Genomic DNA, 23,285 nt, shown 5'->3' on the forward strand with positions numbered 1-23,285 from the left:
TTTTCCTCATTTTTGTCTGCTTTGTGCTTCAACTCTTGGATAATTCTGAATAGTAGAGATTTGAATTCCCTATCAGTTAGGTCTAGTGCCTTTTCTTCTACTGGAAGGTCATCTGGTGTTTTATTTTGAACTGTTACTGGAACCATCCTTTCCTGTTTTTGAAAAAGTTTGGATATTGTCTGCTCTCTTCAGGGCATTCAGTGGTTATTTTCCTTGTTTATTGAGTGTAGATATGTTTGTTTCTTCCTGCTTTTTTGTTTTATTTTGTTGTGTCTGAGCAGGTGGGCTGTGCGTTCTTTGTTGTTTGCTTGTCTGTGAGCATGATACTTTTCACCTCCTTCTCCAATGGGCAGGGTCAGTCACTCAGGTATGGTAGAGCAGGACAGGTCCAGCTGAAGGTGAGTTACAGGGATGGATTGCTTGTGGCATGTACCAGGGCTGACAGTGTGGACCACGAATCAGTGCAGGGCAGGTTCCAGTAGGCCGTGCCTTTGCTGCTTCAGAGTGTGATGTTCAGCACACGGTGCAGCTAGGCAGGAATGGGGTGGGGGGTAGATTGTAATGTGTGGCGCTAAGATGGGTATGGGAAAGATGAAAGAGGGAAGAGAGGAACAGGAGCCAAAAACGTAAACACAAACAAAAAAGAGTGCTAAGGGAGCTTTCTGTTGGAGTGGAGAGATGAATGACTGAGAAATGGGGAAAAACAAAAATAAAAAAAAAAAAAGACAAACAGTAAAATAAAAAAATGAATAAATTAAGAGACTGGAAATGAAGAAAGACAAAAACGGAATAAGAGAGAGAAGAAAACAAAACAAAGAAACAAAAAAACCCACAAAAACACAAAAAAAGCAAAACCAAAAAAAGAAAAAAAAAAGAAAAACAAGAGAAAAGAAATGCCCCCAGGGATGTCCCTGTACGTCTGCACAGAGTAAGGGAGTAGCTTCCAAGCCGTATGGTACTGCCTGGCTAGAAGGGGCTCCCAAGCCGAGAAAAGAAAAAGAAAACAAACAAACAAATCAAAGCAGAATAAATCAGAGCAAACAAACAAAAAAGCCCCAGGGATTCCACCACCGTGGTGGCACAGGCTGTGAAGCAGTTTCACAGTCAAGCGGTGTTTCGCAGCCTTTCAGGAAGAAGCAAAGATGGTGCACGGAGCCAGGTATTTGAGAGAAAGGAGGGGGAGGTGGTGAGAGGTAAGGAAGAAGTCTAAAGAAGCAGAAAAAAGCAACACCAGCAGCCAACAAAAGGCACTCAGGGAGCTGGCCAGTGCGGGCAGATGGAATCCAAGTGACACCAGGGTGAAGCTGGTGCTTCCCAGACAAGAGACTGTGGCTGCAGGAAGGAGAGGAGGCTATGTAGGGGTGAAGAAGGGTGGGGGGATGGGAAAGCCTATATCGCTGGTTACTGGTTGTTCTATCTCCTGCTGGAAGCTCTGTGAAGCTGCTTTCTCGTACCCCCTGTTCACTGATATCCGATAATAGTCCAAGATAGTGGATCCGTGCTGCGGTACCTGATAGGGGACATCTACATGTATCTCTCCTCGCTCTCTGTTCTCGGTCAGTTTCTTATTTCCTTCAGTGCTTGGCTGAGTTATTTATCTCTTCATTTGATGCTTAGGGTTTCAGGATTCTCATTTGCATTTTAATGAGTAAAAGGAACAAATTCTGCTGGAATGTCTGGAATTAAGATCTAGAGAAGGAGCATAGTTATATGTTTTTCACATCTTAGACCTTATCATTTCAAACAAGGCGCAAGCATTCAGGAACCCCACCTATCAGTGTTTGTGAAGCTGGATATGTGGCTACGCATATGCTGTTAAAGAAGAGAAAATACAGCTTTTCAGGTTTTGTGGACATTAAGTGATTATTGTGTCCCTGGCTCATAATGAAACCAAGCGTTTTGTTTTTCCTCCTTTCCTTGGTGAAAGTTTGAGGCATAATTATATAACATTTCACAGCTTCTAAGATAGATTCCAGTTATAGAGTTATTCAATACAAAATGCACAGTATTTGATGGTAAAATATTATAGTTTATATCATAGTTAATTATTTTAGGGAAGATAAATTATCACAAAATTCAATGATAAAATTTACTCAATACTCAGTTGCTTTTATTTGATGCAAAGTGATTTTATGACTTAAAGTTTTCGGTGAATATAAGTTTATATAGTATCAACAATTCTGTTACTATTTGGAGATTTGTATATTAATATTAAAGAAGAGCCCATCTATAGTATTTCCCATTTACTGTACGTATTAGTTCCCTCAGGCTGCATTCATAAATCACCACAAATTGGGTGATTTATACTAAAGAAAAACAAACCAGTTGCCATTGAGTCAATTTTAACTCATAGAATTTAGTGACTCATAGTTCTGGAGACTAGGAGTCAGAAATCAGAGTGTCAGCTGTGTTGATCCCTTTTGAGGGCTCTGAGGGAAAATCTGTCCCATGCCTCTCTCCTAACTTCTGGTGACTCAAATAATCCTTGGACTTCCTTGGCTTGTAGATCACTCCAATCTATGCCTTTGTCTTCACTTGAGCATCTTCCCTTCATCTTTGTCTGTGTATTTTCTCCTTTCTTACAAGGATACCACTCAGATTGGATTAGGAGCCACCTCACTCCAGTATGATCTCATGGTAGGGAATGAGACCTTCAAAGGCCCTATTTCCAAACAAGGTCACATTCACAGGTACCAGAAGTTAGGGCTTCAACATATCATTTTGAAAAATACAGTTCAATTCATAACACTGTACATGTACTTTGGTTTTGGGTTTTAAAGAAGACATAGTTTCAAATCTCAGTTCCATTCAATCTGACATTCATTAATCCCATAATTATTTATTAGTTGTTTTTTTTTAATATGTGAGGCATTGCACTAAGAACAGGAGCACTGAGATAGTTTTCTATTTCTGTATAACCCTACAAAATATAATTAAATTCAATAAACTACAGTTTTCTCATTTGTAAAATGAGACCAATGATATTTACCTATAAGAACATAATGAGAATTCAATGAGATAACAATATAGCATAAAGTTCAGAAACAGGAAACAACTATAGAATCTTAAGTTGTCACTCAATAAAATTATGTTAAATTAAGAACTAAATATATGTTTTTCTTATTTTAGAATTTAAAATCAATTAAAGAAAAGATAATACAGGAAAAAATTCAGTATTTTTGTATTATGGGTTGTTTTCTCTGTCATAATTAGTTTTGTCATTAATATATTCTCATTTGAATAGACAACATTAATTAAACAGTATATTTATTTTCCTGTTTTAGACTTTACATTGTATTGTCATTATCTTTTAAAAATTTTCTCCTTAATGAAATATATATATATATATATTTGATTAGAAATATGCCATAATCCATTAACTCTCCCCTCTGGCAAGACAATATTTACCAGCAGCATAACAAAATTTATTATATGAATTTCTTTGTTTTTCATTTTGTTTAGGCAACAGACCCAGATGCTGGAATAAATGGCCAAGTGTACTATAGTTTGGGTAACTTCAATAATCTTTTTCGCATTACATCTAATGGGAGCATTTACACAGCAGTGAAACTTAACAGAGAAGTCAGGGACTACTATGAACTTGTTGTTGTGGCAACTGATGGAGCGGTACACCCTCGTCATTCAACCCTAACGCTGGCTATCAAGGTTTTGGATATTGACGATAATAGTCCCGTGTTCACCAATTCAACTTACACTGTCATCGTTGAAGAAAATCTGCCAGCTGGGACCACCTTCCTTCGAATAGAGGTGTGTGAAAGAAGCATTAATGTCATAAATTCTGCATGATAGGGTTGTCAGATTTAGCAAATAAAAATACAAGACCCTCATTTAAATTTAAATTTCAGATAAACAATAAATAAATTTTATGTATTAGTATGTATTGTGTTTTATCCAGCAACCCTACTTTATGGATATCCCAAAATTTAAGGGGAGAAAAGGTACACTTGTAAGAAATAAAATAACACATTTTGTGTGTAGATTTTTTTTAATATACAAAAATAATTCTGTATGTTTTTTGTAACAATTCAGAAAATATAATGGTCTATAAAGAAAAAGCCAATATCTTCCACCTCCTCATGCATCCAAATACTCAGTATTAAATTTCATGTATATTCTTTCATATTTATCTTTGTACTCAGAAAAATTATATATATTATATTATACATGTACATATGGATATGTGCAAACATGGGATATTACTATATGTATTATTCTCTTTTTTTTTGTTTTCACTTTTAAAATACAACAGGCATTCTACCAGGGGTCTAACTCTCCTTTTTAATAGTATTCACCTATATATAAGAAGCCATGGTGATGCAGTGGTTAAAGCACTTGGTTGCTAACTGAAAGGTTTTTGGTTTGGTACCTATATATATCTCTTCTCTATTCTAAACTATCACATTAACAGAAACTCTGGACATTCTGATTTAGTAGGATTTATTGGCCCAGAATCTGCATTTTTAACAACCACCCCTGTTTGATTCTGACACCGGTGATATATGAATATATTCTGGAAAAAAACCAAATACTCTAGTCCCTCCCACATCTGCAATCCACAACTTGAATGTTGGTAGCACAGTTTCAAGAGCCAGTATTTAAATCTTCCATAATTCAAATGAACAAATATTCATTTAAGCAAAAAAAAAGCATTGCCGTGGAGTCGGTTCCAACTCATAGTGACCCTATAGGACGGAGTAGAACTGCAGCATAAGATTTCCAAGGCTGTAAATCTTTCCGAAAGCAGGCTGCCACATCTTTCTCCCACAGAGTGACTGGTGGGTTAACTGATCTTCCAGTTAGCAGCTGAACACTGTAACCATTGTACCACTGGGGCTCCTTATTTATTCCTTTACTATTGTATATAAATGTTTTAATTAGTGTTTTTTCAAGTAAAATAGATACAGAAATAAAATCAACTCTGACAAAATCTCATGAGTCTCTCCCTTTTCTCTCTCTCCCCTCTAATTGCTTAACTAAATTGCTTTATTCTAAAAACATGCCTTTTGGTCATCGTTACATTCATGCCATCCTGGGCACTGTCACGTGACTTACATCAATCCTGTATTACTCTGTTTTGTTAACACCGTTGATATGACCATCCTTTGCTTAACTCATTACAGGCCAAAGATGTTGACCTTGGAGCAAATGTGTCTTATCGGATAAGAGGCCCAGAAGTGAAGCACTTTTTTGCACTACATCCATTTACAGGAGAACTATCCCTTTTAAGGAGTTTGGACTATGAGGCATTTCCAGGACAAGAAGCAACTATCACTTTTCTGGTGGAGGCCTTTGATATTTATGGAACAATGCCACCTGGTATTGCTACTGTCACAGTGATAGTGAAGGTAAGGAATATACCTTCCTTTCTGGTTGCCTAAGGAGTTCTGGTAGTGTAGTAGTTAAAGCGCTTGGCTGCTAACAAAAAGGTCGTTGGTTTCAACCCACCAGCTGCTTGGGGGGAGAAAGATGTGGCAGATTTCCAAGTTTTACAGACTTGGAAACTCTTATGGGGCAGTTCTATTCTGTCCTGTAGGGTCACTGAGTTGGAGTTGGCTCGACGGCAGTGGGTTTGGTTTTTTGGTTTGTTCTGGTTGCCTACTTTTGCTTTCTCTACATGTACCTTCTGTTTTTTATATTGTCACTATAAAAGATTTCGGCAACAATTCATAGTACAACAGTGGTACCAGACCTAGGGCATGGATTTTTGAATGTGAAGTAGCTTATAAAAACTTGACAAATAACTATATTATTTAACAATAAAAGACAAATTTGAAAGAGGCACTAAAAAAGAGTTCAAAGACTAGCTACCTGATTCTGCAATTAGCTACGGTGACTTCAAGTCATAATTACTTTGGCCTATAGTTTGGCCGAAATTATACGGCAGCAGTAATAATAACTTAACCCAAACCATAAATGAAAAAAAAAAAACTTGACTCTGAAAGATGAAGAGCTCTAAGGCATCAGAACAAATTAGTGTAGTTTTGTTTGCAAACCCAAGACCAAAATAAAATAAGCTTTGTAGTCAGACAAAATTGGGTTTACGTTCTGGCTCAGCCGTTTTGAAGATCATGGGGACTTTGTTAACATCTACAGGTCTGTTATCTCATTCATTATAGTACCTTGTGCCAGGTGATTGCCAGAACTACCATGGATGTCTCCAACCACTGAGATTTCTAGCAATTTTTAAAGCATACCTTAGGCTGTAAATAAAAGAAGACCTAAGAAAAGGCCATGTAAATTCATCAGTTCTCAAATATTAGTGTATATAAGGATCACCTGGGCTGCATGCTAAGCTTTCAGATGCTGTCTTAGGCTGGGTTCTCTAGAGGAGCAAAACCAGTGAAGCATATATATAAATATACATACCAAAAAAAAAAAAAAAACTCATTGCTGTAGAGTCAATTATGACTCATAGTGACTGTATAGGACAGAGTAGAACTGCCCCATAGGGTTTCCAAGGAGCAGCTGGTGGATTCAAACTGCCAACCTTTTGGTTAGTAGCTGAACTCTTAACCACTGTGCCACCAAGGACCCATAAATACATAGACAGAGATTTATTTCAAGGAAATAGCTCATGAAATTGTGGAGGCTGGGAAGTCCCAAATCAATGGATCAGGTGGCAGGCTGGAGGCTTCTCCTGACTCAGGTGGTAGCAGGGGCTGATGAACTCAAAATCTGCAGGTCAGCGGGCAGGTTGCTAGCTCATGGGGTTGTGGAAACTGGAAAATCCAAAATCTGCAGGTCAGGCAGCAGGCTGCTGGCTCACATCCCGAGAACCAGAAGTCAGAGGATGACAAGGTGAATGCAGGATCAAATGCAAGATTAAGGAAGAGGGGGCTTTGCCAGAACATACCATATGTATTGGATGCAGGCCACACCCCAAGAAAACTCCTCTTTTAACTGATTGGCTGCTCACATCATATCACAAAATGGAGAATGATGACACAATATTTGCCAAACCACTGAAATCATGGCCTAGCCAAGTTGACATATAACCTTAATCATCACAGATACCTATGCTCCTTCCCCAGTGGACCACCTTTCCCATGGGAAGCATCATAGCAACATTAGAGAACAGCACACAGATGATTCTGATACCGATATCTGAGTATCACACATGGAGAAACACTTCCGTTTCATGTATACGTGAATAAACTCCTTGAGTCATTGTATTAATTGGTTATGGTACTAAAAAATGACTTTAAATGTCCTCTATTTCTTAGGTGATATAAAATAAAAGTGCTTTTATAATCATAGTACATGGAAGTAAAATGTTTTATCTGGTACTAGGGGAGAAAATACAAATTTAAAACTATATTCTTAAAGTGCTTTTCTGTCCTTGACTAAAGTTTGAATGGTTAAAAAGTCAGAGCTAGTCAGAAACTGAGAGAGAGAAAAGAAGAAGGAAAAATGAGGAAAGGAAAGGAGACAATCTATATGATAAACAAAGCACTTTACAAAGAAGCTTATGGAAAGTTTCAGTAAGTCCATGAATAAAATAGAAGAATGGGAGTAATTAATTCACTAAAAAAGAATTTCACTATTAATACAGATATTTTGATTCACATTTTATTCACATATGTCACTATGTTCTACCAAAAAAATATATGATTGATGATTATGGCTCAGATTTTCCCAGGAGAGGGCTGAGACCAAGTTCCTGAGTAAAAAATGAATGAAAAAACCTATGAACTTAGATAAATGGTGCAAGTTTGTATGAGTTTTGAATGTGTAGTTATAGGTACATACAGTTGAATTGGAATACAATAATTGTCAACCACACATTGGTCTACTCTACAGTGGAATTATTTATACATTTTGTAGTCATTATGAATCGCTAGAAATGTATAATAGCTGAATGGGATTATGGTTACTTGGCTCACCAGTTTTATTAATTTATTTGATCCTGGATATTATGCAGAAATAATAGGCACCTATATTCATTTAAACTTTGTTGCTATTACATTTTCAAGTTGAATTGGTTCCCATGAGTTCCTTTTAACTTATTATCTTGAGATGCCTGGAATTAGAGTCTAATGGTGTGAGATGAGTTGTTTAGCTGAATTAACCTATGATAATTTTTTAAGAAAATTTCACATCATCGGGTGTTTGTTGGCTACCTAAAAACTTTTGAAAGGTGCATTACATTCCTGCCTAGAATAAGAGAAAGCTCTGGAACAATTCCAATTCTTGAAGGGTGCTTTCAGTAGAGGGTTATCTGTGTATAGGGTAATAAATACGCAAGTTCGTAGGCAACTTTCCTACAATGCTCATTTCTATATGACACTACAAATGTGTAATTGATGGAATAAGAAATAATCATGTTTCTTGGGTTTTTGTTTGCTTGTTTAACTGATGAATAACCTAATTTTTGCTATTAATTTTTCTTGGTAATAAAATATTTATATGAAAACACACAAAATTGTTACAGAGTTCGCCAACATACAATTAGCATAACTGTATTTATCACGTAGATCAGTGTTCCTGACTATACGATCTTTGGGTCTTGCCTTAGTTTAGATAATCTTGTAATCAGAGTGGTGCACAGGAATTATGCCACTGCCTTCTCTTTACACCTTGCCCAGACCTATCTGCTGGCATGTACATGATATCATTTCTTTCCTAAATTCTACCTTGGAAAGGGAAACATAAGTCACTTCCACTCTTAGATGCCCTAAAGCTGCCTGGGTTTCTTCTTTCTCAGGTGCCCACAATAACTGACTTCTTCCATTTTGTGTCTGTTTTAAGAAATGTATCTGTTTCAGTGGGTAGGAAATACATCTTTTCAGGTAGTTAAAATGCTTTCACTCATCAGTATTTTGCTCAGCCCTTAGGTTGTCTTTGGGAAGAGGAATTTGAACTATCAAAATCTCTTGGGGAATCAACTTTTTTTTTTTTTTTTGGTACCTCTTTTTCCTAAACCATGATTTCCAAAGGAAGGATTAAGGGACAACTGGTATCCTCTATTTCTTAAGTGATATAAAATAAAAGTAAAATGTTTTATCTGGTCCTAGGGGAGAAAATACAAATTTAAAACTATATTCTTTCTGTCCTTGACTAGAGTTTGAATGGTTAAAAAGTCAGAGCTAGTCAGAAACTGAGAGAGAGAAAAGAAGAAGGAAAAATGAGGAAAGGAAAAGGAGACAATCTAAGAATACAATTCAGTAACACTGATTACATTCTTCGAGTTGTGCAACCATTCTCACCCTCCTTGTCTGAATTGTACCTCCCCCACTAACAAAAACTCACTGCTCGCTAAGTTTCCTATCTAATCTTTTGAGTTGCTGTTGTCAGTTTGATCCTATATAGATAAATCTTGAAAGAGCACAATGCTCCAGGCAGACATTCTTTACCGGTTAACCTAAACTATTATTTGGTTTTAAGAAGACTTCAGGAGATATTTTTGGTTTGAGGTTTAAAGATTATCTCAGAGCAATAATTTAAGGATTCAGTCACCCTCCATGGCTCCAGAAAGTCAAGAGCCCATGATAATTTGAAATCCTGTTCTGCATTTTCCCCTTTTTCATTAGGATTCTTCTACAGAGTCTTTGATCAAATAGCCATCTATCTTGAAGTTCTATTTTACTTGCCAGAGTACACAAGTAAACAGGGCACAGGCAACTGAGGACAATCCTATGTTAAATTTAGTTAAACTCCTTGCTGTACATTCTCATCACATCCTTGAACTTCCTCTTTCATAACATTCATTACATTCAAAATTGTTAATTTAATTATTTCTGTTTTCCACACTAAACTATAAGCTCAGTACCAGCAGGCACCATTTCTTGGCTGCCACCATATTCCCAAGCATCTAGAATATTGTCTGATGCACATTAGAAGTCCCGTCAGTATTTGTGATACTGAAAGCCATTGTGTACACTTTGCTATTTGTGGTAAAGCATAACTTCCATAACCTCTATATGAGGAATGCTACCCCAAGAATCCAGAATAGCTCCAAACTCAGGAAAAAAAAAAAAACATTAAAAAATAGCAATAATAGGCAGCTAAGCAAGAAGCTTCTGGTGCAGGTTTTAATGAACAAAAAAAGTTGAGAGAACTTGAAGATTTATGTTTAAGAGTGCCCCATGCAAAATAGAAAATATTGGGTTGGGTGGAGACGCAGTCTTATTTGACTCTACTAACAGAAGTCTTATAAGAGAAGGGCGAGAAATCAGAAGAGATACGAAGCCAAGTGGCAAAACCAAGAAGAAGAAAGCCAGCAGAAGATGGATACTTTGAGAAACAGCCATCGGGACAAACAGGGTTTCTGGTAGTGCAACACAGAACTGGTAACAGGCAGAGGAAAAATAGTTGTGTCATCTACCAAGAAAGAGGGCTATCAGCGCAGTAAGCCTTAAGGGATTTCGGAGAGCAGAGCAGCCAAACAGTTCAACTTGCTGGGGACTGCTTATGTTAGACAGTATTACAGAATAACTAACTGAAGGCATCCCACCCACTGGCTCATACCACCTGTGTCTCCTCATAGAGCATCCGTGAGTGTAAGAAGAGCCAGCATTGTGCATATTCAACATATTTTCATCATTTTTAAAAAGATGATCTGACTGTACCTTGTTAGTTCTCTTATATCAGGAAAAAAAGTCTCTTATCAAGAACAGTTTCATTTGTTTCTTTGCTTGGTTTTTTTCTCTTTCTTTTTACCTGTGATGCCACAAAAGCAAAATTTTTATTATGGATTTCTCTTTACTTTTTGTGGAACTTGAACTTGTCATTGATTTGTAAACTCACCAGCAAGTGGGCATTGAAAGATTGCTTAAATCTGCTCTGTGGTCTAACAAAATAAAAATGGTTTCTGTGATTATTTTAGATATTAATGAAGAAAATAAATGAAACACATTTTTTATTTGTGTGATACCTGGAAATGTATTACAAACTTTACTAGTATAATAATGTTTGTCTTTAGGAAGAACATGGTAGTGTTATAGTTGAGAACCACGGTAACATTCAGAATAGTCTTTTGAAATATGAATACCAATTTTTATTCACACTAACAGAAATTATAACCACGGTAAGCAAACTATTATGTGTCTTAATGACAAAATTTTAAGGAGCGAGCTGAAGAGGAAACAATTCTTTTTGCCAATACTACCCTCTAGTGGAATAACAGGCAACAGAAAAAGGTATGCTTTTGGAGAGTAGAACTCATCTTTAATTTGCTGCATAATAGAGCATTTATACAGAAACAGATTTATGTATTTTTCTTCAGATGTCCTGAAGTATAAATATAGTGAACTATTGATTACGCTCGTGGCATTGCATTTCAATAAACCTTCTCATCTGAAATAATGTATTGTGGAAGAACTATGTGCAACTTGTTTCACATCTTAACCACAATAAGATTGTAACCCCAAAATATGAACATGGGACCATAAAAAGAAATACTGGTACACAAATTGCATCGATTTATTCTTCCTCCTGTCAAAGACAAACAAAGGAGGGATAATCTAAATCCGTTAATGGTATTCATTTATTTACAGCCTTAGCTTGTTGACTAATCAGTTTGTGAGGCCCTATTATAAAATCATCCACTGTGCATTCGTTAAAGGGTGGATCTAGCAAATACTTTCTCAGCAAAAAAAGCCAGTTTACTCAGCAGCGTTAATGGCTGTTTTGATATAGTTGGCAAAGCGCATGCCATTTTTTTCTGAAAAATCATGTTTTCCAAAAGGTGCCTTGTAGCATTAAGTTCTTAATTTTTTCCTGAAAACAAAACAGAAAGAAAAAAAAAAAAAACATGCAAGCATATTGAGCTACGTGACTTTGGAAGTTTATGTATGGAAAAAAATTGCAATGTTGGGTTCCTTTTCTGTCTTTCAAAAGTTACAATTAAGGGGTGCAAGAGGATTTCCACCACTGTAGTTACAAGATTAAGTCATTAAATTAATTGGCACTCTTGAAAAAAGCAGGAGAAAGTCTGCAAACAAGTGTTTTATATATTTACCCCCTGCCTGGAACCTTAAGATCAATACTCAACACTGCCCTCATTATAGAGAAACTGTGCTCCCTAGCGCTGTTTATTTACTTGTTCAGATTCTAAGATTTATAATTTAAAAAGGAAGTCTTCTTTTTTCATAGAAAAGATTGTGAATACTCTATGTCAAAACAAAGGAAATATTTCTTTCATTTTGCAGTTTTGCATACAGTTCAAGATCTATCTCTTATTAGAGTCTGCAGGTTTATTCATATTCACAACTCAGAAGTCAACTCTATTGTGAACATAAAAGCAAGCTCATTTGAGTGTAATAGATAATTACCCTGACCTCTTTGAAGAAGAGTTTACGATCCGTTAGTGTATTTCTAATTTACATTATACAAGAAAATTGTTGTATCAGAGCAAATAACAAAGACTATGTAGAAGAACTTTTTGTTTTGTTTTTAATACCAAGTGAGAAAAAGGTGGCCTGGAGAGGAGGAATAGATAATTAAGAAACTGAGCTAAGGGCCAGATACGCTTGACCTAAAGTCTCCAAAATGCTGCAGGCTATACTTATTAGAAAACAGTACATTTTAAAAATATGAACCAGCACTGTCAACTAACATCTTTTATTGAGGAAAGAAAAAGCCTGATACGCAATTCTCCAGAAGCGATAAAATGGTTCAGGAAAAAAAAAATGGTTTTGCTCTTAGGGGACTTGGTTTATCATTTTGGCTATGTCACATAAGAAGATTAATTTAGGCAAAGCTACTAACCTATCTGTGGATTAGTGTTTTTATCTGTTAAATGGCCGTTAAGTGTCATGAAGGCAAGAATAGCTTCTTGAGCCACCACAGTAGCCCAGTGCCTGGCACTGAGTCATAACAATGAGAAGCACTTGACAAATATTTATTTAATGTTACATATGCGAGTAATAATACACTTAAAGCAGCAAATTGTGAAAGTAACATAAAATGATGCATATAAATTGCTTTGAAAAATCTTTAAGTACATTAACATTATTTTCTGTCTATAAAAAAAGCTTATTACCGTTGAGTTGATTCCAACTCACAGCAATCCTATAGAACAGAGTAGAACCGCCCTATAGGGTTTCCAAGGCTGTAATCTTTGTGGAAGTGGACTGCCACGTCTTTCTTCTGTGGAGTGGCTGGTGGGTTTCAGCTGCCAGCCTTTCAGTTGTCAGCTAAGTGCTTAACCACTGCACAACCAGAGAGCCTTCTTTGGTCTGCAAGTGTATTTAATTCTATGTGTCATTATTATAGTGTGCTACAGTAAAACCATCCTTTCATCATTTTATATTTTTTAAAAGGCATCAAAGGCTCTTTCACAGTTTGCATTTGAAATGTTCCAATCATGGCATTATGTTGAGTATATAAAATAATTTACAGTTTTCAACAGAAACAAATAGAAGCTTAAAAAAAAAAGACACAAGAAAAAAACAAATGAAAAACATCATTTTCTACACTTGTCTCATAGAATGACACTTTTTTGAGAAATCTGTTCTTGTTTTCAAAGTTTAAAACTTTAAATCATGCTGTTAGAAGTATCTTAGAGAAAGTTTCTGTCATAAGCATCACTTCAGTCTCTAGAAGGTGTATTTTCTTGGTTGCAGACTGCTTACTAGAATAGAATGGCCTTCAGTTGATATCACACACATTAATATTGTATAGGAACTCTGGCAATTTCCTCTGGGGTGCCAGTCTGAAGTGAGAGTAACGGAACTGAGAGAATGGTAGGCTGACAGTGGCAAATGGATTGTGTGATATGAAGAGAAGGAGTGGATCTAGTAACTGTGTCTCTAAGCTGGTTTCAGCTGAAGAACTAAACTCATAATTGTGTTTTACAGGATATGAACGATTATCCTCCAGTGTTTAGTAAACGAATCTATAAAGGGATGGTGGCACCAGACGCAGTCAAGGGTACACCTATCACAACCGTTTATGCTGAAGATGCAGACCCTCCGGTAAGTAGAAGACACTGATTAATACTCTGAACTTCAGTGAGGAAATTTTTAGCACTCATAAATGACCCAATTCCCAGGACAACAAAGTGAAATTCCCATGTCGCTTTCACTCTATTCACTCTCGTACTTCTCATGCACTGTGGCCTCTTTCGTCTGTAGATACAGGACATGTTTCAAGTGATTGTTATTGAACTTAGACTATCAAGCGCATGCTTTTGTTTTACTAGAATTCAAAATTTGCTATTTACCAATGTATCTGGCGCTAATGATTACCATGAGTTGGAATCAACTTGACTGCAACTAATAACAACAATTGATAAATATATGTGGAAAGATCTGTCTACATTTGCAATCACTATCATTTGGACTCTTTATTTAGGACAGTGTAAGCTGAGCTTTGTCTGGATAGGTTATACTTACATATTTTCAATTTTATTATTAATATATGGCTATTTTGATAGCAAACTAAATCAATATATGGCATAATAATTATATTAAATTTATTTTGGTAAACTAAAAGCTTAAATATTGCTTTATAATATATTTAAAAGACTTTTTATTACAGACAATTTGTCTCTTTTGATATACCCCAAATTACCTTTCAAGACAGATAGTTTTTAATATAAACATTACTGGAACAAAAGTGATGTGAATTTTCCATAATGATGTTATCTTAATGTATTAAAAATAGTGTCTAGAAGTAATGGTATCTGTATAAAATTGCTTTCTATAAATACCTTGAGTGCTTTATAAATATCAGTTTTTTATTCTCATAAGAGCTGAATGGTGGAGATCTAAATTTAGACTTTGAGTAGGCTCACACTATGAATCAGTGGCTGATAGATTCCAGGGAATTATAAATGAAAGAAAAAAAATGGACTATTTTGGAAAAGTGAGAATATAAAAAAAAAATCCTAAATCTTATTAAGTGATTTAGACATTCTGTTTTCTGTTGTTAATATAAATAGTATTTCTGCAATGCTATTTATTTAATAAAAGCTGAATGGCAGTAATAACATTCTTCAGCTTCAATTGTGACAAGCCATATAAAGTCTATTGTGGCTATAAGGTCTTGAAAAATAATAATGTTAACATGAAAGTGATGACCTTTAACTCAGAAGCTCCTTTTCTTGAGCATGTTAAAATATCTTTGAAACTGACTTATTGCATCTTGGGACACATGATAGGCAAAATTTCATAGCCTTGAACACACTAGTAAAGAATGATGAATGTGAAATTGGTGATTTGTCTGTTGAAGTAAACTGTCACAGGAACAATATACTTTGCAATTAGGAATACGCATTCATTTCTACTCAGTACAGGAACTTTGATCACCAGCTCCATGGTGGCTATTGTGCTAACAGGTTTTTCTCTCAAGAAACACAATTTTATAGGAAAGACAGAACTGCAAATAGAAATTATAGTGTACTGTACTAAATGAGCATAAACAATCACAGCATTTTGATATATTCACATTTATGAGACACTTCCATTAGCACAAAACTTAAGGTAGTGTATGTTTAACAGCATTGATGACTAGAGATTAAAAGAATGGCGCTTCAGTTCACTCATGTGGGTCAGACCCTAAAGCCTTAGAATGGACAGCAAATTTCACTCCATATTTGGTACCTGCAACCTCGTACCTGACTTGACATTCAGATCACATCCACCTGTATGAGAAAGGTTGTCTTGGTCTGATGTCTGTTCTATAAAGAAGTTAAATTACTTATATAGAACATTTATCTAGAGACAATTCCTTGTTTTCCCACCCTAAAGCTCTTCTATAGAAATTTAGCAGACTCAAATGCAATATTTCCTTGGAAGAAGTTTTTAGTTTTGCATCCCCAGTAGTAGTTTTGACATTTAATATCTGATGCTGGCTTTTTGAGTAGATGAAAGGTGGAATCCACTCATTCGATTTGGAATATTGAGCATGCTTATTGCATTTACATTTGAGAAAGACCTGGTGATCTGCTTCTGTAAAAATTACAGCCAAGAAAACCCTATGGGGCAGTTCTACGCTGTCATGTGGGGTTGCTATGAGACTGAATAGACTCAAAAACACCTAACAACCACAATTTCACTTAGTGAGTATATATTTAGTCAGACTCTGTTTAGATCCTTGTAAGAATAACAACCTATTGGTATAGTTATTACTCAGCGTTGAACTTTTGAATCATTGCTGCAAATTGGGTCCCGTAAGTTAGTATAGTCACAGTTTGACTATACCCGTGTCATTCCAAAAGTTCATTCCATGAAAATTTTCAGAAGATAAATAATATATGAATTTCAGAAATATTTATATGATTGATTTTTACTCTTATTATCATTTATGTTGGTGCCATAAAGACAAAATGAGTATATTTTGGATGTGTTTGGTCAAATGTTTTGTACTCTCTTAGTTATAAACATTTATTAATTAGGAAAAAAAATGGTTTCAACTTCATATCTGTCTTAGGCTGGGTTCTCTAGAGAAGTAAAACCAGTGAGGTGTATATATATATATACACATACCTCACTGGTTTTGCTCCTTCTATATATAGAGAGAGGAGCCCTGGTGGTGCAGTGGTTAAGAGCTCACCAGAAGGTCGGCAGTTCCAGTCCACCAGCCGCTCCTTGGAAACCCTATAGGGCAGTTCTACTCTGTCCATAGGGTCACTATGAGTCTGAATCAACTTGACAGCAACAGGATTTTTATATATAGAGAGAGAGATATATCTCAAGGAAATGGCTCATGTGGTAGTAGAGGCTAGCAAGTCTCAAGTCTGTAGGTGAGGTGTCAGTTGTCAGGCTAGAGGCTTCTCCTGAATCACATAGTAGAGGAGCTGAAGAACTCAAGATACACAGGTCAGACCACAAGCTGCTGACTCACGGCTGCGAAGGTTGACAAAGCCAAGGTCAGCAGATACGATGGCAAGCTACTGGCCCAAGTCCCAAGAACTGGAGGTCAGATGCTGAAAAGCCAAATGCAGGATCCAGAGCAGAGCAAAAGCCAGCAAGTTTTGCCAGAAAGTTCACATATATTGGATGCAGGCCACACCTCCCAAGGAAACTCCCTTTCAACTGATTGGCTTCTCACAGCAGATCCCATCATGGAGGTGATCACATTACATCAGATCACATCATGGAGGTGATTACGTCATTATGACTGCCAAACTACATCATAACCTCCAAACCACTGAGAATCATATCCCAGCAAAGTTGACACACAACTTTAACCATCATAGGCCACCTGCTGTCAACTTGGCATCAGTACACATCTCCTTAAACCATACATAATCTCTGAATAAAGACAATTATAAAGTTATACTTGTGCCTGACATGATACAACTAACACACAGATGACCTAAACGCACTAGTCCTGTTTATATCTTATCTTTATAAATGAGGAAAACAAAAGTATTTGATTCACATATACAAGGCAGAAATACTCATGACAATTAACAGTACTTGCTTCTGCAACTGGTTACGTGGTTGTAACTGATATGTAGAACTATCTTCTTCCACTACCCATTCCATATTCCCCTTGCCCTCAGCTGGCACCCAGCTGTTTGTGGTTCTTTGCCTGGTGGGTGTAACCCAAACTTTCATTCCTGAAGGGTCTGGGCCATTAGTAGTCATGGCAGAATTGGGTTGCTGTAGTTTTTCACTGAATTTAACCAGAGTACATGGTAATACTAAGAGACACCCTAAGGTATCTCCTGCATTCCAGACATACTGTTCTTTATTTCCATTATGTAATATCAATCTGATTTCCTCTTGGTAATCAGGGTCAATCACACCAGCCAATATGGTAACTGCCTTCTTTGTCTATTAATCCAGAGGCATAAGGAGCCCAAGTGGCATTCTTAGTTAAGTGTCATTCTTAACTTCTAGTTGAATGGAATCAGTGATATGTCTCCAGGTAGGAGTACTCCTTCCTTTGAAACTAAGACCTTTAAACCTACCTAGCGTAAGGTCAAGAGGACAGGAAGCAAAAATTTTGTGAATGGGTCACTAGGAGTAATAGTGAGTGGTGCCACTACCATTTCCACCCCTTGATTCCTGAACCCATGAATCCTGGTTATGGGAGAAACAGCATCATATATTAGATGTTGGTTTAGAGCATATACGGCCTCCTGGAGAACATTGCCCCAACTCTGCAAGGTATTGCCACCTAGTTGGCACTGTGATTGTGTCTTTAGAAGGCCATCCCATTGTTTTATCAAGCCAGCTGCTTCAGGAAACATGGTAAGACCAGTGAATTCCATGAGCATGGGCCTATTGCCACACTTCATTTGCTGTGAAATGAGTCTCTTGATCTCAGGTGATGCTGTGTGGGATTCCATGATGGTGGATAAGGCATTCTATAAGTCCACAAATGGTAGTTTTACCAGAAGCATTGCGTGCAGAGAAGACAAATCCATACCTAGAGTGTTTATTCCAGTAAGAAAATGCTGCCCTTTCCATGAGGATGAGGATTTCCATGAGCATGCTAGCTGATCACCTCGAGAAACAATGTCATATCCGGGACTCAGTATTTGTCTGTGCTCCTGGCAGATTGGGCACTCAGCAGTGGCTGTAGCCAAGTTAGCCTCAGTGAGTGGAAATCCATGTTGCTAAGCCCATGCATCACCTCCATCCCTGTCACCATGGCCACTTTGTTCCTGAGCCCATTGGGCAGTGACGAGAGTGGCTGGGGAAAGAGGACTCTCTATTCTGGCAGTTTGAGTGAGACTGCTGTTGACTTGACCTAGAATTCTTCCACTTTTATAGATCAAGTAAATCTTTAGTAGATTTCTTATCTATTTCACTCCTAGGAACACCATGACTAAGTAGTGAATGCCATAAGTCCACGTGAGTCAGACTATTCTGATTACTGCTTTGACTCTACTGTCCATTACGGTAACCACACCCACCTTGTCTTTGTCAATTGAGTGCCACCACTTGGTCCCTACCACGGTGGGGCCCAATTAGCCCCATGGTAGTTAACCTATAAAAACCTGTTGCCCTCAAGTTGATTCCAACTCACAGCGACCCTATAGGACAGAGCAGAACTGCTCCATAGGATTTCCAAGGAGTGGCAAGTGGATTCGAACTGCCGACCTTTTGGACAGTAGCTGAGCTTTTAACCACTGTGCCACCAGGACTCCCCATTGTAGTTAGGTGTCTTAATTCAGTTAGGGCAGTTCCCATTGTCAAATGTGACTTACATAAAATAGCAATCACTGCAGCCTTCAAGGATGCTGGTGCCCCCTTTACAAATTTGTTGCTCACCATTGTGCTAAAAGGTGTGCCCTTTGGGCACTCCAAGTATGGATCTGTGAGTCTAACCTGATAAATCCACTCTAACATGCCAATTTCCATAAGCTTTTGGATACCTTCTACAGTATACCAAGGCAGGTCTGGTACTTCAACCTGATTTAGTGTAGGCCACTGTGTAATCTATGCTTCAGTGACTCAACCAAATAAACTATTAGATCCTTCCCTAACCTCTCAAGCCGAACCATTGAATGAAGAATGTGTGTTTAGTCGGCCCATATCAATAAACTAAGATTGATCCATCTTTATGTTCCTTGCACCATTATCCCACACCCTTAACAGCCATTCCCACACATATTCCCCAGGTTTCTGTTTGTGCATATTAGAAAAGTTAAGCAGTTCTTTTGGAGTGTAGTGTACCTCCTCCTGGGTCACACTTTGTACTTCACCTTTTGGGGCTCACTGGGACTTCAGTCTAGTTATAGGTCTAGAAGCCAAAATGGGTGGTGAGGATGTGTTTTTAGAACCTTCAACATTGTCTTGTAAACCATCTGCCTCAGGTGATGCCCCACACAATGACTCAGACAGAAGCTCTTCACACACAGCTGGGTTAATCGCATCAGATGTGGGTGGAGGGGCTAATGGTTTTACTGGGGAAGGTGGCTTAGCAGACAAAGATGGAGTAATCTCTTCAGATGGGAGTGCGAGGGCTGGTTCTGTTGGCAGGATTGATTCAACAGAATTTAGGGGTGCAGAGTCCCCAATTTCCTGATTATCTGCCCATATGTCCCCATCCTAAGCTTCAGGATCCCATTTCTTCTCGATCAATGCTGTCACTTTAACTTCAGGTACCACTGGAGGTTGGGAATTCAGTTGGCATTGTAATTCAGCCACTCTTACAATAAGACTCTGGGTTTGGTTTTTGGCAATATCAGCTCTGTTACTAGAGAAATAAGGCTTTCTTTCAAGGCACAAGTGGAAACTTTGAGGTCATTTATGCAGTGCTTGAGCTTTGACTCTGAAGCCCTGAGCTTATCTGTTTCTATCACCACTTTGTCTAGTGAAAGTAGGACCAACCAACCAGCTTCCTTATACTTACTATGACAAAACTGTAGAAAGATGTCAAACATACAATCACTCAGAGCCTCGCCTCTCACCAATACCTGATCTATTGGTAGTGATATTTTGTGTGTTTCTATTGTTACTTCACTCCATGGATTAGGAGTGCCCTCTTTACTACTGGAAACAGAGTCATTAACATCTTTAAGACTAACCAGACTTGAGATCCAATTTAGAAAACTCATCCTTAAAATTTTGTTTCTCTAGAACCATTCTTAGTACCAAATATCATAGACTGGTTCTCTATAGAAGCAAAACTAGTGAAGCGTGTGTATTTATATATATATATAGAGAGAGAGAGAGAGAGATATTTATCTCAAAGAAATGGCTCATGCAGTTGTAGAGCCTGGCAAGTCTCAAGTCTGTGGGTCAGGCATCAGGCTGGAGACTTCTCCTGAAGAATGTCAGCAGGGGCTGACAAACTCAAGACCCACAGGTCAGACTGCAGGCTGGTGGCTCATAGCTGCAAAGGCTGACAAATCCAAGATCGGCCAGTAAGACAGCAGGCTGCTGGCCCAAGTCCCAAGAACTGGAGGTCAGATGCTGTCAAGCCGAATGCAGGATCCAGAGCAGAGCAAAAACCAAAGAGCTTTGCTAGAAAGTCCACATATATTGGATGCATGCCACACCCCCAAGGAAATTCCCTTTCCACTGATTAGCTACTCACAGCAGATCCCATCATGGAGGTGATCACATTATAGCAGATCACATCACAGAAGTGATTGCATCATTATGCAATTGCCAAACTACATTATAACTACCAAACCACCGAGAATCTTGGCCCAGCCAATCTGACACACAACCTTAATGATCACAATATCCTTCAGGGCTGCTATGTCAATTTCACTTCCTGGGGCTATAAGTATATATCTTGTTACTGCATGCTAATTTAGAGGTCTCTCTTCCAGACTAGACTGTTAAGATCCTTGAGGGAAGGGATCAAAACTTTATATTAGAGTTTCTATTTCCTCGTGTAATACTACTCCTGATACTTAGCAGTCTGTTAGGAAATATTAGTTAAATAATAGAATAAATGAGTAAATTAATAGTTATTTCTATGTACTTCAGGATTGTAAAAGCCTTAGAAATTTAGTTAATGTAAGACTCTGGGAAAATTTCATAATCTCTTCAAGCCTCAGTTTGGTGATTTGAAGGCTATACAAATTAAAGAGGCAATGCATATATAATACTAAGCATAGCTTCTCATGAGTACATAGTTTGTATTAAGTATTATTACTGTCAGCAATAATAATTTTCATTTCTATGGGGTTGGCCACATCTTTTTCAAGTCATCATGTTTTTTTGGAATGAAGTGCGAACCAGCTATTTTAAACTATAAAATAGCAACAACAAAACCCTTTGAAGTATCAGATGGAGAAACTGGGTAAGATCTAAAAGCCAGAGAGATCATAGTTGCTGAATATAAATTAAGAATTATAAAATGCATGTTGCGCAAAACTATAGTACTCTAGAGAGAGAAAAAAAATCTTCTGGGGATTTTTTTTTTCCTACTGAATTACAGCTGTTAGGACTTATTTTCTGCTTTGTTTTTGTGATAGCATTGACATTATATAGTTCACAGGAGACATGAGTAGTGAATGACTGATCACTTTGGATATTAAAAATTGCTAACCTTTTCTGTCTACTCACTAGAGACTTCTCACTCCAAACTTCCACAAAACAAAACTGCAAGTGTAATTTTTATTTGCATATTTCTTATTTTTTCTGAAACTACAGGCCAAACCCTTTGTTGCAGGAGTTCTTTTTGCAGTCAGGATAAACGCCTGATCAAATAGTGACCTTGGTGAGCACAGGCATATGAACAATGGCGATAATTAAAAGGAGCTCATATTTTGCTCATTTCAAAGAGAGTTAAGTACGAAGAACTTAGGAAGCTTAACATCTCAAATTTGCACTGATCTTTTTATTTAATGTATTTTAAGAACTTAAAAGAGTCTTGTTTAAAATAAGGCAGTAAATGGAGTATGTTTAGTATTAACAATTTTGACAAACTTTCTTTTTTGCATATACATATGCAATATATTTACGATATATATACACCTACTCCACTTATTGACATGGCCTAAGTTCCAAAGACTAGATCCTTATGCGAAAATTGGGGTTATGCGAGAGTGGGAACTGCGCCCAGTCTTCAGTGCCGCTGTCCTCCCCGGTAGCTCAGTGCTCACTGGGTGCCTCCAGTGCGTCTCAGGATGAGCATGGCACAGAGTGCCCCCTTCCTCCTCATGCCTTCCCTACCACCGAGGAGCCCTCCAGGGTAGGGGGGGTTGCCCGCTGCCTCCAGAGCAGCAGAGGCCAGCAATCTCCTTGCCATGTCTCAGACTCCGCAAGGACCCCAGAGCCTTTCCTCTCTGTCTTCCAGCCCCGACGCCCCAGGACGGGCCTTGGTGGTGGGCGGCTCCTGGGCGTGCAAGCAGGTAAGGCCCAGCCACCTGGTTCTGGAGGAGGGTGCAGAGGTGGCAGAGAGGCCTCTTTGGAAGAAGAGACTTCCCAGCCCTCCGCCAGACTCCTGTAACCCCGGTTCCCGCTGTCTCTTCGCAGCTTGGCCTCCCCTCCCTCCGGTTGGACACCATCTGCCCCGCACTTGCTGCGACCCCGCCCAGCCTCTCTGCCCGAGGCGGGTAACACCAGCCTCAGGCCACCTACGCAGTCCCGCTCCCTCTCATAGATCCCGCCCCCACTACTTCCACCCCCTCTTGCCTAGACTCCTCATTAATGTGCAAAGTAGTCGTATAGTAGATTTTTTTTCTACTGTCATAAATGCAAAATGTCGGATAACAAGATAGTCATAAGTGAGGAATAGGCGCATTTGCATGAATTATGAAAAGGAGACTAATTCCTTGGGGACTTTTGGTATGGAATGAGAAGTTACATATGTCAGGCATTAAATCAAACCTCCAGTAACTCGTGAATTATCTACATCCTACAGTTGTACCTGGTAAATAGGAGAGGCCCTAGCTCATGACT

The 23,285-nt window shown here is 38.0% G+C and overlaps 1 protein-coding gene across 16 annotated transcripts in view; it reads left to right on the forward strand.

The window, feature by feature from the left end:
- Window positions 1-23,285, forward strand: part of PCDH15 (protocadherin related 15) — an 803,588-nt gene that overhangs the window by 579,109 nt on the left and 201,194 nt on the right. For all 16 annotated transcript variants that reach the window (XM_004369889.1, XM_004369890.1, XM_023739508.1 and 13 more), the window contains 3 exons: window positions 3,463-3,768; window positions 5,142-5,366; window positions 13,821-13,937. In XM_004369889.1, the coding sequence (XP_004369946.1) occupies window positions 3,463-3,768; window positions 5,142-5,366; window positions 13,821-13,937 (648 nt within the window). The remainder of the gene's footprint in view (window positions 1-3,462; window positions 3,769-5,141; window positions 5,367-13,820; window positions 13,938-23,285) is intronic.

The sequence above is a fragment of the Trichechus manatus genome, unplaced genomic scaffold (assembly GCF_000243295.1).
Source record: "Trichechus manatus latirostris isolate Lorelei unplaced genomic scaffold, TriManLat1.0 scaffold00007, whole genome shotgun sequence".
In the NCBI taxonomy this organism is placed as follows: Eukaryota; Metazoa; Chordata; class Mammalia; order Sirenia; family Trichechidae; genus Trichechus; species Trichechus manatus.